A 14531-nucleotide genomic window follows, 5' to 3' on the forward strand; every position below is an offset into this window, starting at 1 on the left:
GGTGCTGGTATACTGGTAGTACGGTGTACCAGAACACAGGCCTTTCTCTTTTAATCGGATCGATGTTCCTGCGATCAGACAGCAGGTCAGAGCAGATCTGCTTTACTCTCATCACTTAATTCAAACGTACAATTCTGCCCTGAGGTGCAGTGCACTTCCCCCCCATACAGGCGAAAAGAAATTAACCAATTCCTAATAAAGTTTGTAGGAGTGGAGCAGCAGCCTAAGACGATTTCCGCACTACGTAAAACACAAAATATCTGCAGTGAAAAAAGCCTTCAGTGTGACAAAGATCCTCTGGATCACCTGGATTTATAGCAACATATTAGGGTGTTTGAGGTATTTCTGCCCCCTAATGGTCAAAAATCACCTGCTGCAGCTTTAAAATATAAAAGCTAAAAACTGCCCCTGTGCAGTTTTATACACATTATGAGTCATTTTAACTTTTTGATGGTTGTAAAAGGTGTGCAGGTGTTTAGCAACACAAGCTAGCAGCAACAACTCTGATGCTAACAGCTAACGTTAGCTAGCTAGCTAGCTAGTGGAGGGTAAACATCAATATATCCTGGATGTTACTGTAATTAGAGTTACTTTTAACGTTAGAATATAGAAAACACTATATATATATGTGTGTGTGTGTGTGTGTGTGTGTAGAAAGTCAAAACAACTAAAGAATAAAAAGATTAAGAATCAAACATATTAACACTATTAAGTTTTAGCTAGCTGTAGGCTAATGTTAAATTAAACTGTCAATGTTTGGCAATCACAGTTAGACGCAATAATATGATTATTTACAGTGTATTTAAGTTATATAAAGCAGGAAAACACGCAGAAAAGAGTGTCAACATGTGCTGGCGGCAGACAGGTGAGCTCTCTTACCTGCTCTTCGCTCCGACCTGGAGGAACAAACCAAAAAAAAAACCAATTTTTTTTTAAAAACTCTTCCCGGAGCAGCAGCCGCTCCTCCTGTCAGACTCTCAGATTAACTCTCAGCTGTGAGGGGAAAATGTTCTTGAAGTAAAAACACCGGTTAGTCCTCAGTTAAGCGTCCACAAACTGCGACATGTTGTGGGTTTACTCCTCAGTCACCCGTCGGTCCCCCTCAGCCATTTAAACGATGATTAGATCCGACCTGAAGCCCTCCGACTCCCGCACAGAGACAACCGTCGCCTCGGTGTCTTTTCCCGGTTCTCCTCGGCTAAAAAAAAAAAAAAAAAAGTAAAGCTGTGACTTGTGGGCGAAACGAGGAAGATGAAGAGTGTGAAGAGTGTTTTTTTTCTTCCTCATAGAAGGTCTGAGAGGCGGCGGATGGTGGGTGTCTTCCTCCCTCCGGTGCCTCCTGGCGTCTCTGTGTAATCAGATGCTGCTCACCACAATATCCATTCATCCGATTACACGTTAACCCCTCACCGCCCGTGATGCGTTACCGGGCCGTCGGAAAACACAACACCCCAAGACGATGCTGCTTGTAACCAAGTCTAATCAGTCATCTTAATGTGTTTAATATATTTAAATAAAAACACATTAGTTGAAGTAATCAACTGTAAAAGAAACATGACTTTATATCCCACCTGTGGAAAGTAACTAAGTACATTTACTCAAGTATTTTGACTAATTTTACTTGAATATTTCCATTTTTTTGCTACTTTTTTCTACATTTCAGAGGGAAATGATGTACTTTTTAACTCCAATACATTTATTTTACAGCTGTAGTTACTTTGCGTATTTAAATTATTAATACAAAATGTAAATCAGCACATAATTTATGATGTATTATTATTGATTATGCCACTCATCAGTATATAAAGTAGTTAAAAATAGCTCCACCTTAAATTACAATGATTTACTGTGTGATTCTGAAATGAAAATAAATATAATAAAAAATAAGTGAAATAAATTAATAAATAACTTTACAATATTGGTTTACGTTTAAACCAAAAATAGTATACTTAAGGTTAATACTAACTGTAAGACAAACATTTAAATGTTTGTTTGCTGTCGAAATAATGAAAACATTATTGAGAAGTAAAAATAAACGTATTTTACAATCCAATTAATCTTGTGCCTTTAGTTTGGAATTTACACCTCTTCACTTTATTCTGTGTTCAGTCCTAAAATACATTTATATTATTATTTATATTACTTATTCATAGTATTTCACATTTTGCCTTCATGCAACATTTTCTATTTTCCTTTTAATTTCCTCATTTTACACATTTGCGTTGGTGACATTTGACGTTTATCCATTCAACACACACCACAAATGTTTGTGTCAACACCAACATGTTCATTATATCAAAATGTATGTTTAGTGATCTTTACTGACAGGTTTATAAAATGTACCAGTAGCACACATACAAGCTTTAATCTTAATCCTGATCCAAATGATAATAATAATCATCATCATGATCATCTAAACATGGAGGTTTGATTTCTCAAGGTGTCCCTGAAGGCACCATTAACCCAGACCCACTGACAGAGTTGGATTAATACACACACACATACACACACACAAATTACACACACACAAATTAATCATCAGACTGAAATTAATAAAAAAATTAAAATATATAAATTTAATCCCAGACAGTCCTTCAATAAAATACATTTTGTATTTAATGATAAAAGTCAGTTTGCTTTACAAACAGCGCCATCCTCAGGACACCAATATAATCACAAAAACACAGTGTAACACACACACACACACACACACACACACACACACACACACACACACACAAACAGCATGATTTCATATAAATGTCTGAATCTCTGAACCTTATTAAAAACATTTAATTAGAGCTCTTCAGTCCCTCCTGATAAATGTGATTATTTATTATAATTTCAGACACCAGGAGGAGGAAATATCACCAAAAAATAAAAAAAGTACTACTTCAGTCAAAACATCAGATTTAATTTTCAATTCAAGAAAAAAAAAGTATAAAAATAAACGTAGTTAAAGCACTTCATTACAATTTTGAGGCACTTGTACTACTTTTTTATGTATGTTTACATTTTCTTCTTCTTCTTCCTTCCTCTACATTTCAGAGGAAAATATTGGACTTTTTACTTCCCTATATTTATCCGATAACTGCAGTTACTCTGAAGATTTAGATCTTTAATACAAATTACAATCAACTAATAAATTATGCTATATTATCATTGATTAAACTGTCTGACGGTACATAAAGAAATTAAAATGAGCTTAATCTAGCAAGAGAAACTGGCTTGTAAAATACATAAATATTTTTTCAAAAGATAAAATTATAATCTAAAACCAGCTGTGACATTAAAGTGATGAACACAAAAATGCATCAGAGTATTTCTACACTGTGGTATTTCTATTTTCACTTAAATAACACTTCTTAACTCTGGAAATTTAAACATAAAAGTATTTTACAAGCCAGTTTGTCCCAAACCACTTTGATAAATCAGCTCGTAAATTATATATATTACAAAAATATGAAGGTCACCTTTACCAGCTGCAACATTAAAGTGATGAACACATGAACGCATCATAAAATATAACTCAATAATAAAATATATATGACTCTAAAATGGGCTGTTGTGCTTTTGTTACCTCAAGTGCATTTTGAGTACTTTCAGAGTATTAATACACAGTCGTACTGGTACTTTTACTTCGTTAATAGATCTGATTACTTCCTCCACCGCCGCTGATGTTCCTTCACGGTGACCTCTGAGATCTGTGACCTGGACTCGACCCGACGCCGTCACCGCTCCTCAGCGAGCAGCGACCTGAAGTTCTTCAGCTCTCTGATGCTGGTGGAGATCCTGGGGGGGGTGTGCAAAGAGAATAGTAATAGAAAGTGTTTTTTGGGTTAGTTTACGTCCTCTGTCAAGCAAACAAACACCTGAACTTCATCTGGATCCTTAATAATACAGCTCCGTTAGCTTTACACCTGCATTCCTTCTAATGGCCAGCAGGGGGCCAAAAGAAATCTGAATGAATGGAAGTCTATGAGGAAAATGAGCTGAACTTTTCTCATTTATCAGCTCAGAAAACATTTTCCTGATGAGTTTAAGGTCTCAGTCGCTAGTTAACAGTCTTCTTCAGCACAGCAGGATGTTTGTTTAGTAAATTATGGTCCCATTTAGAGGAAAATAGACACAGATGTTGTAGCTAACCAATCAGAGGTGGAAGTGCACCAGGATTTGAAACCACTTTAACATAGTGGCCAAATTACAACAATGGCGTCCATCACATGATGCCATTGGGCCCAAAAAGACACAACCCTGTCAGAATCTGATCCATTCGATCTGGTAACATTTGGAAAGACTAAAAGAATCAAGATAGTGGAGGGACAATACGCCGTGCTCTATGGGCCCAATGAAGCAGAAGATCTGGGTACTTTTACGCCTGCAAACTCTTCATCATATCGTTTAAAACTTAACACATGAACTAACAACATATCTAAGATTGAACTGATCTGATTCCTCAATATTTAAAGGAATCATTATTCTCATTATTTGTATCCTTTCATGCAAGAAATGCAGCTCAAAGCGCTTTAGAACAAAGAACTTGAATGAAACGAGCGCTAAATATGAAATACACATCGAATAAAAGCATGAATGTGGCATTCAGATGGAGAATAAAACCAAAAATAAGATCAAAACTAAATAAAAATTGTATGTTTTCAGAGCGGAGAGGACACTCAGTGTTTGTTTAAAAATGAAAAAAGGTGATTTTGCAGATGGTAAAATCAATCCCATGATGCCGACAGACTCTCTCACCTCCCGAAGGCGTTGAGCAGGGAGACGATCTCCTGCCGGCTGAGCTGGAAACTGGGTCGCAGGGCGCTGGACGTGGGCAGAGCCTCAATCTGTCGCTCCGAAAACAAAATCTTCAGTGATGTTCCTAATCCCTGAGTCTGATGGCGAGAGGGAGCGACACAGAGGTCAAAACAAGGCAGCGAATCACAGCGCAGCGACACAAAGAGGCTGCACCGCATCATTTAACGTTGACCGTCACTGATATGATGATTGTTAATGTGCTGGTTAAGTGTTCTGGCCTGCAATTTCCCCCACAGTCGACATTTGAAGCAGCCCACGCAGTCCATGATCCTGGAGATGTTGAGGAAGGCCAGTCTGACGTCCTCCTGACGAACACAGCAGCACAAACACACTCACTTTGGTCCGGAGAGGAAAAAATCGAACAGGTGATTAAAAAAAAAAAAAGGTTTTTCCAGGATGAGTTTCTTAATTTTTTTTTTCATCTATTTTTGCATCATTTTTTTGTTTTTTGCAGATAAAAAAAAGTCTTTTTAATGCTCACTTTTCTAAGTATTGGATCAAGATACACTCTCAGAAAAATTAGCTAAAAAAACTTATTTTTTTCTTTGTTTCCATGTTTTTTTGCTGGTGTTTGTGTTTTTTCCAAAAAAAATTCCTGCAAATCTTATTCTACTCTCTAGCTAAAAAGCTAAAAAGCATTTATCAGACAACGCCAGTCCTGTTTAGAGCTAAAAAAGTAAACCTAAAGGAAGAAAATGGTTGTTGCTATATTCATTTCAGCCAAAAGAGTGCTTATGGCACTTTGACAAGCCGGGAATTGAACCTCCAACCCCGTGATTTTGCCCTGAACGAGTCTGAATCGGTCGCTCCGTCCGTTTCTTTATTTCTACAGTTTAAAGGCTCGACCGAGTTTTAAATAGTTTCCGACCTTCAGTTTGGCTGCTTCCTTTTCATCCCCAGCAAACAGAGACGTCTCATTAAAGTGCAGAGGGAAAGATCTGGAAGAAGAGAACAGAGGGAGAAGAAGAAGTCACCACACACCGACAGGTTATACAATCAATACGACAGCAGCACAAGAAACTACGCTGGTGTTGAATAACTTAAATTACAAAAAATTACTTGGAAAAAACATAAAATAACAACTAAACTGAAAATATAATAAACAAAAGAATAAAAAAACAGCTATAAAATGCATGAAACAGAGGAAATATTTTCTATAAAATACAGAAATTATTGTAGTGAAACAAGTTTTATAACTATATCTAGGTCCTATAAACTGATGGTTCAACATTTACAGGAAAATAACATTATGGAGCAGAATGAACACACTCAATAAAATAAAGTGAAATCCGTATTGAATCCAGAGCAGCTGAGGACGTGTCCCGCTGTCGGTATCAGACTCGCCTGGCCAGCTGCAGGATGTGCAGCAGCAGCTCTTTGTGCTTCTGGTCCTCTTCGGGTCTGCCGGTGTACAGCTGGAAGGACGGCTGCTGGAAGAAGGGCAGAGCTTTGGCCAGCGCTCGCAGCTCTATCAGGTACAGGAAGTAGAGGTTTCGGAGCCTCTTGGGACCCTCGCCGGCCGTCAGCTCCGAATCAAAACGCTGCCTGAACTCTGACACGTTGTGGCCCCACTTCTTCTGAAACCAGCTGTCTGCAGGGTAAGAAAGGGTTAACAGAGAGATGTAACATGATCACACAATACACAAAGGAAAATAATACAAAAAAACTGAGATAGAACGTTAAGATCCTTTTTTGTTTAACCAGAAACAGCCGTTGTATGTCGCTTCTGCACTCCACCAGACTCCATTGACAAAAAGGGTAATTTTAACTCACACAGCAGTGAAGTAGCTGCCTTACCGCTGCCTTGATCAGTTAGTTTGTTTGTGTTATTGTGTGTTATACAAATATAGTGTTGGATCTGAACTAACCCTTTAAAACACAGAAGTCACACAATAATGCAAACAATCATAGCAGCAGTTGACCAGCAGCTACCGTGTTCTGCAAGATAAAATGACTGGTTTTGTCAATGGAGTCTGGTGGCTTTGAGGAGAGTGATGCAACAGCTGTTTCTGGTTAAACAGAAAAGGATCTTACAGGTCTGTCTCTGCAGGGATTATTTCTGTAATCTGGTCCGACACTTTGAATAACAATATGAGTCTGTCAGTGGCAAAAACAAGCACTTTTAGTGGACACTGCAGCCAGTGCAGGTCGCAGTTTAGTTTTCTGTTATTTTCCCTGCTATTATTTGAAAATCAGTATAATAATTAGCACAAATTACATTCTGTACACTCAGTCTACTCTGTGCTGCTGCTGGCTTGTTTTTCCTCATAAATAAAGATAAATACGGATGAATGACTGAGGGAGGCAGTGACTCACCATCCAACAGGTATCTGGCGCTCAGGTGTATGTTGATGCTGGCGTGGAGGCCCGAGATGAGCCGGTAGAACGCCCTCTTCTCTACACACTGACCTGAGACGCACAAACACAGACAGCTGACTAGAAACTGCTTGTAAGATAAATTGATTGTAACTTGTAAAAAAAAAAAAAAAAAAAAAGCAAACTCATAATCTTGCTTTACCTCCAACATAGAAACATAGATAAACATAAAAAAGTTAAAAGCATTAATAATAGCTGATATTTAGGAATAACTTTAGTATTATTTACAAAATAAAAACTAAATTGAAACAAGCAAACCCACTCTGGAGACTAAACGGAAGCGAAAACAAGAATTAAAACACAATTAAAAAATAAAATTGACAAAAATATTACAATAACTCTGCTGTCAGATGAATACAGTGAGTTGGAAATAGTTAATTAACTGTTATAAAAATAACTATTAGATTCTCTCTTGACTGTATTTCTCTGTAAATAGAATAATTAAAATTATTCCGACAAATATCCCCATATTGGAAAATAAAAACTAAACTGAAACAAGCAAACTAAACTGAACTGAAAACATAAATTTAAAACAAAATAAAAACTAAAATATAAAAAAATATATATATACAAAATTATAATTACTCTATGAGTCAGCTGAATATATATAATAAAATACAGGGAGGTGAAAAATCAAGTTCTGAAACTAAACTGAACTGAAAACAAAAATTAAAAACTAAAAAAATGGTTTCCAACAACTCTGCTCCACAGCAGCGTTTAAACATCGACTCACCCTCCAGCCAGCTGTAGAAAGTCTTTGCTGTAACAAATAAACACATTTCTGTCGTTTATAGACGCACAGAACAAGATAAAACGACGTGAACATCAACAGCGAAGACGCCTCACCGTCACCTCCTGAGCTGCTGTGGAGCGAGTTCGGATAAAGTGGTCGTCTGACGGTAAACGGTCTGCAGAGGAGGAGCACGTAACCTTTTTAATGCACCGGTCGATTTTGAGATTTTGGGCTGATTTGCTTCCATAACATGTTTTTTATCAGACTAGTGGGGAAAAAACCTCCAAAATATACATTTATGTGTTTATTCTACTGTAGATTTCTCCTAAATTCACATCTTTTAAAGGCAGTTTTCTCTAAATTTCTCATTGTCTGAGCCTGAAATCTGTAAATCTGTTTTAGGGTTGAAGCTCATCCATCGTGTGTGTGTGTGTGTGTGTGTTTACTTGAAGCAGTTCTCCTCGTAGATGCTGTTCCAGATCTGCCAGGCCTCTGGGCCTCTGTAGCCCGTGAAGCGCTCCGGGTTCAGCAGCAGGTCGACGTACTGGGAGTCCGGCGACTCCTCGTCTGGGAAACAGAAACACTTGAGTCAGCTGTGAGTCACGACAACGCCTTGTTTTTGTCACGCAAATGTGCTCCAAACCAGAGAAAACACAATATGTGGCTGCTGCATTGGAGTGTCATGATAATAATCCACCAAGGATTTTACGTCATAGACTGCAGGAGATGCTGCTTAAAATTACTGTTTTTTTAATGGGGTCTGGTGGCTCTGAAGTGAGCGAATAGAAAGAGAGACTTCAGTTCTCCTTCAAAATGGGTGTAAACACTGAACATGTTCTAGATAAAGCACATATTGATCCACAGCAGTACATTACTTAGCATGTGTGCCGAGACTGTTGCTTAAAAATGCATCTATTCTATTTATATTTCCACAATAACGTCCAGTTCATCATCATTAATACTGAAAAAAGATGATTGTTTGAGATGAGGATGATTATTTATTTATTCAGTTATTATTTAATTATTTATATGTTTATTTATGGTCAGCTGGCGGTTTAAATCGTACCGTCGACCACGCAGAAGCGCTCGGCCTCGTCATCATGTTTACCCCAGCTGAGCAGAGCCTCTCTGGTCTCATCACTGGAAACAGGAAAACAGAGCGGGTCAGTTTGGTTACAGAGGTCAGAGGTCAAAAAGGGGGTTAAAACTGTATAGTCACTGCAGTATAATCACTTAAGTTTACACTATATTTAGAATATTATTACCGCTGTATGTTGCCAACAGACAGCCCTGTCCAAGGGGAACTGGAGCTGTTATACCCATCTTTTGCTGTCTTCAAATCCACCAGACTCCATTGACAAAAACAGTCATTTTAACTCACAGAGCACGGGAGTTGCTGGTCTACCACTCCCTCCATCGGTTAGTTTATTTGGGTTATTGTGTGACTTTGGCGTTTTAAACGGTTGGTTCAGATCTGAACTAATGTATAGGTTCATTGATCAGGAATCAGCAGTGGTCCAGCCTCTCCCAAATTATGCAACAAACATTTACTGTTTTTCTCAATGCAGTCTGGCAGCTTTGAAAAGAAAGAACAGCTTCAGCTCCCCTTTCGTACAAGAGCTGTTTGCTGGCGATGTAAAACAGTGAAAATATTCTAAATATGGCATCCACATATTCTAGGTATACTTCTAATACACATGAACTTATTATGATGTGAAATTAATGTGTGTTTAGTCTTTAATGTTTGCACAGCGATCATATCAAACTACATGACTCACCTTAAAGAGACGTCTACAGCTCCAAGATGCCCCGCCTGCTCACACTCTGAATACTGAATGTGTACACACACACACACACACACACACACTAGTGGATTAAACTGTTTGCTCCCATAAAATCATAATTTATTCACGTTAACTCTTACTGGAGGTGAATAAAGGTGGAATAAAACTGATGATGTGATGAGCTGAGATATTTCTCTGTTGAGGATGGACGGATGGCGCCATTTTATTTTTCTTATTCTTATTTTATTTCAATCTGTGTATTTGTGCATGCTGGCAAACTATATACTTACTTATGCAATAAAATCCAGAGCCCAGGCTGACTCACCTTGCTGTGGGCGGGTGTTCTGATCCCCTCCGGCACCTCGTTCTGTGAGCGGACAGAGTTTGGGTCAGTGTGGTTTGAGTAAAGTCTGTTCACAGACAGCGGGCGGATGTGAGGAAGAGGAGGACGAGGAGGAGGAGGAGGAACTCACAGGAGAGCAGGGCTTCACGGCGCAGTCCTTCAGGCCGCAGTGACCGCTGACCGTCCAGAACGGACACGCCTTGTTCAGGTTCACCTGCGGAGCATCAAGTCCCAACCAAGAGCGGTGTGTAACTTAACTCACTTGGTTTTAAGGTTAAGGCTAAAATAAGGGTTACGGTATTCAGTTAAGATGTTTAAGGTATTACACACTTAAGGGATGGACCCCACTGGGAGAACAAGGGGTTTCTGAACTATGTCGCTGTTATTGTGTAAAATAAGTGTCAAAATATTAGTTTGGTGATGGTTCAGTCAGAGTCAGGGATCGGTTCGTCTATAATACTGAAACTAGTAACATTTCTAAACAATACAAATGAAACTGAAACAAACAAATCCACTCTGGAAACTAACTGAAACTGAAACAGACAAAATGAAAACTAATGAAAAATACAAAACTATTGTAACTTTTGTGTAAACTTTTGTGTACAACCTCACATAATATAGTTTAAATACTGTATAGTGAATATTTCATCCTATACTAGTAAAATAAAATGTATAAATGATAAATTTAAAACAGCTGTAATCTCCCTTCACTCCAAAACAGAGTACTTCAGATTATTCTATTATTATTCAAGACTATAATAACTGTGTGTGTGTGTGTGTGTGTGTGTGTGTGTGTGTGTGTCCGTCAGTTCACCTTGTAGAACCTGAAGTAGTCCGACTCCAGAAGACTTTGCAGTTTGGGGAAAAGCTGTTCGTTGTTAAAGCTGTCGATGGTCTCCACATCACAGGGGCAGTCCTCCAGGTCGCCTGTGACCTGAGTTCAGACGTAAACAACAAACACACACCTGGTTATCACCTGGTTGTCACCTGGTTATCACCTGTACAAGGACTGAAGAGTTTCTGCTCTGAGTTTAAAGACAAATTGGTGAATTTATTTCTAATTTATGCTCATAGATGTGGCAAATAACCCGTTTATTTTCAGCTCTCACATCAGCGTTTGATTAAAATGTATATTGATATTAAATATGAATATTAAAATGTATATTGATATATATATTGATCTATATTTTATTTTCTGGGGACGATTTAATTTCACTTTGATCCAAAGCACAGAAAGAAGAGTCTTTGTTGTTTGTATTTTATATTTTCTTTTCTATATATTTGATATTTTCTTGTCTCTTGTTGGGCTTTTCCACATTTTACAGTGAAGTTAAACTGAACAGGTATCATAAAGTCACATTACAATAAAATACACATTCAATAATAATTTACAGTACAAGTAGCAAAACATGGAAACAGCTCTTTATATCTGGGAGTAATTAAAGTTATTATCTATTGATTATTCAGAGTCTCTACACAGGAACTTCTCATGTGGCTGATACTCAGAGTGAAGAGCTTCCTCAGTGAGGCAGTAGATCTCTTACCTCTTCCACTCTGAGCATGGAGAGGAAACACTCACCTGACAGAAGCACCTGCAGTCTGCAGACCCACACACCTGGAGGAGGAAGAGGAGGATGAGGAAGAGCTTCATACCGACCCTCCACCACAGATTAAACCCTCTGTGTGACCAGTTTGGTGCGTGAGGAGAAGAAGAAGAAGGCTGCAGGAGAAGTTGGGCGGAGGCTGAGAGCCGTTTTGCTTCCTGATGTTTGCTTCCTGTCTTGCTGCTGCGTGCGATACGTGACGAGCTGCCGGATCGATTCCGGACCCACGTGGCGCTGAAGTTCACCTCAGGTCTTTATTTATGCTTTTAAATATAAAAGTGATTTTTCCTCCTATTTGGTCACAAAACAATCCGCCCGAAACATTAAATATGTCCAAAACATAACCTGATTCTGCATGAATGCACTGTAATATAATTTAATAGAAGCCAATACATCATATATGTTTAAATTTTATATTAGAAGTGTAAATTGTATATATGGGAACAAACTGTATTTTCCTAATTTGATATTTCAAATTAGTTTACGGCAGCATAATGTGAGTAATTTTATAAAATGTTTAGAAAAACTTTTCTCAAATGTGCTGCCAACCAAACTCAGTTCATTTTTTCGCTAATTTAAGATTTGTGGACGTGTACGTGTTTATGGGCATGTTTCAGTTCAACGCCTCTGTGTTGTAACACCAAAGATCAGACACACGGCGGCGCTACAGGACACACACGCGCACCTGTTTGGCTTAAAGGGACATTCCGCTCAAATGGGCTCAAATTAAGCTGACTGGATAATGTGTCAATATGATGAGTCAGGGGTTTATTATAAGAGATACCACATGAAATGAAAGCATGACTGACTAAATCTAATCCCACAACTAACACATGAAAGTCTTTATTCTAAAAAAATATATACACATTTTAATCTTTTTGTTGATTTGCATTATTGGCTTCATTTTTAATGCTTCCATTAGACCTCAGCATGCAGAGCTTCTCTCCTCCATGTTTGAACATTTAAATGTGAGATAATTTCAAAGTCACAATAAGTGTTGCACACCAGTTCTCTACAGAACTTCTATTGTTAAACCTACAATTTTATTGGAGATCAATGAAAAAATGTGGCCGTTATTTATTTTACATATTAATGGTGGGACAAAAAAAAAATAAAATGAAATAATATAAATAGAATAAAAATAAATAAAGTAAAATATAAAAAACAATAAAATAAAGTAAAACAAATTAAAATAATATAAAGTAAAATAAAAATTAAATAAAGTAATATAAAATAAAGCAAAATAAAAGAAAACACAATAAAATTAAATAAAACTGACATAAAGATGTCAGTTTTCAGCAATCTTACAAACTAAAAAGTGAATTAAAGTGATTACATGAGAAAATCCAAACAACTGCAGCAGTAAAATGATCCACATTGATCTAATTGATCTGAACTACTTTGATTTACTTACTTTTGATACTTTATTAAACTTTATTAAAGTGATTGATCCTAAATGCTTGAGCAGAACTTTTCCTTTAAATCAGTATTAGTTCTTTTACATGAGTTAACAGATCTGAGTACTTTCTCCCCCTCTGTCCTCACCCCCTCTGTCCTCACCCCCTCTCCCTCAAACACCCCCCACCATCTCTATTTTGGTGCTTCCTCGCGCTGCCAAGCCCCTGACGTAATGCTCCTGTTAATGATTAGCATGTGGAAGCGACCAGCGCGAGCCTCCCTGCGTCAAAGCGGCCGAAACGTAGCCGGAAGTTCACCGGTCCTGCCTTCAAAATAATAGCATTGTTTGCAAGAAAAAACAAGCGCCAAAATAGTGACATTGAGTGAATGCTTCTATATCTAAATATATATATATATGTATATGTATATATATATATATATACATATATATATGTATATAACTAAGCCTCGTTTTTGCACTAATTCTGCTAGTGTGGGATAAATAAAGTCTCTCTTATCTTATCTTATCTTATCTTATCCTTCCTTTGAGTTCTACGTTATAACTTATTATATCTTATTTGTAAATGTTTTAATTAGTGTTTCTGAGTGTGGTGTCTGCTTGTTGTTGTATTGGTTCTACATATATATACACATAGGTAATCTGCTCTCAGGTCTTTCTTGTAAAATAGACGTTGATCTTAATGAGACTTCCAAAAGTCCTCTGCAGCAGTTTATTCATTTATTTAATTACATCAAATTGTGTTGTAATGTATGATTACTATCATCAGTCATAATAGTTTAATCACAAATTTGACTGTTAACCTTATTTATGTATTCAACACTGTGTATATTTTGGATTCAGGGGTTTATCAATATTTTCATACTTACAACAACTTCTCTCTAGATAAATAGATTTCTATCTAATCTAATCTAAATCACACTCCTGGCTATATGATTTATTGATCATGTATGTGCACACACACAGGGAATCTGAATCAGGCTTTTTTTTTCCACCTGCTGCTCACAAAGAACTTCTTGAATCCTGAATTTTTAATTCTTGAATCATTGGGTCTCTCTTGATTGAAGAGTTTGTCTTGGCCTGCTCTTTTATAAGAAATGTCTTGAGATAACGTTTGTTATGAATTGGCGCTATATAGATAAAGATAGATTGATTGATTGATTGACTGATTGACTAAATGTACTTACAAAGAAATAGACATGCACCCAAACACAAGGACAACAATGCCAAATAAAGGTAAACATAAATATTAAACTACTATATACAGATATAATATATATAAAAATGAAAATTTGTAGCAATAAATAACCGTAGTTTGGACTCCTCCTTAAAATTGTATTTGCTCGAAAAATCATTTGTGATTAAATGTGTGTAAATTAGTGATAGAGAGATAAAGTTTGTTATGAATTGGCACTATATAATTAAAGATAGATGGATAGATAGATAGAAAAGTATTTAAAAA

General features: G+C 37.1%; 1 protein-coding gene across 1 annotated transcript; it reads right to left on the minus strand.

The window, feature by feature from the left end:
• Positions 1-3485: 3485 nt before the first annotated feature.
• Positions 3486-11699, minus strand: ero1a (endoplasmic reticulum oxidoreductase 1 alpha). Its single transcript, XM_070828003.1, has 15 exons — positions 11628-11699; positions 10863-10982; positions 10179-10262; positions 10031-10072; positions 9700-9752; positions 8988-9061; positions 8368-8488; positions 8035-8096; positions 7922-7948; positions 7129-7221; positions 6157-6403; positions 5681-5750; positions 5031-5117; positions 4753-4889; positions 3486-3792 (listed from the first exon to the last, which is right to left on the minus strand). Exons 1-15 carry the CDS (start codon positions 11697-11699, stop codon positions 3732-3734), a joined length of 1350 nt encoding a protein of 449 aa, XP_070684104.1. The 3' UTR covers positions 3486-3731.
• Positions 11700-14531: the final 2832 nt, after the last annotated feature.

The sequence above is a fragment of the Pempheris klunzingeri genome, chromosome 1 (genome assembly GCF_042242105.1).
Source record: "Pempheris klunzingeri isolate RE-2024b chromosome 1, fPemKlu1.hap1, whole genome shotgun sequence".
Classification (NCBI taxonomy): Eukaryota; Metazoa; Chordata; class Actinopteri; order Acropomatiformes; family Pempheridae; genus Pempheris; species Pempheris klunzingeri.

Excerpts from the sequence above, each read along its gene's own strand:
- ero1a (XM_070828003.1), bottom strand. The coding sequence starts at position 11,699 with ATGAAGCTCTTCCTCATCCTCCTCTTCCTCCTCCAGGTGTGTGGGTCT. Across the intron at positions 8,489-8,987 it reads GCGCTTCTGCGTGGTCGACG|ACGAGGAGTCGCCGGACTCC; the intron begins GTACGATTTAAA and ends TCTGTTTCCCAG. Across the intron at positions 6,404-7,128 it reads CGCCAGATACCTGTTGGATG|ACAGCTGGTTTCAGAAGAAG; the intron begins GTGAGTCACTGC and ends CTTACCCTGCAG.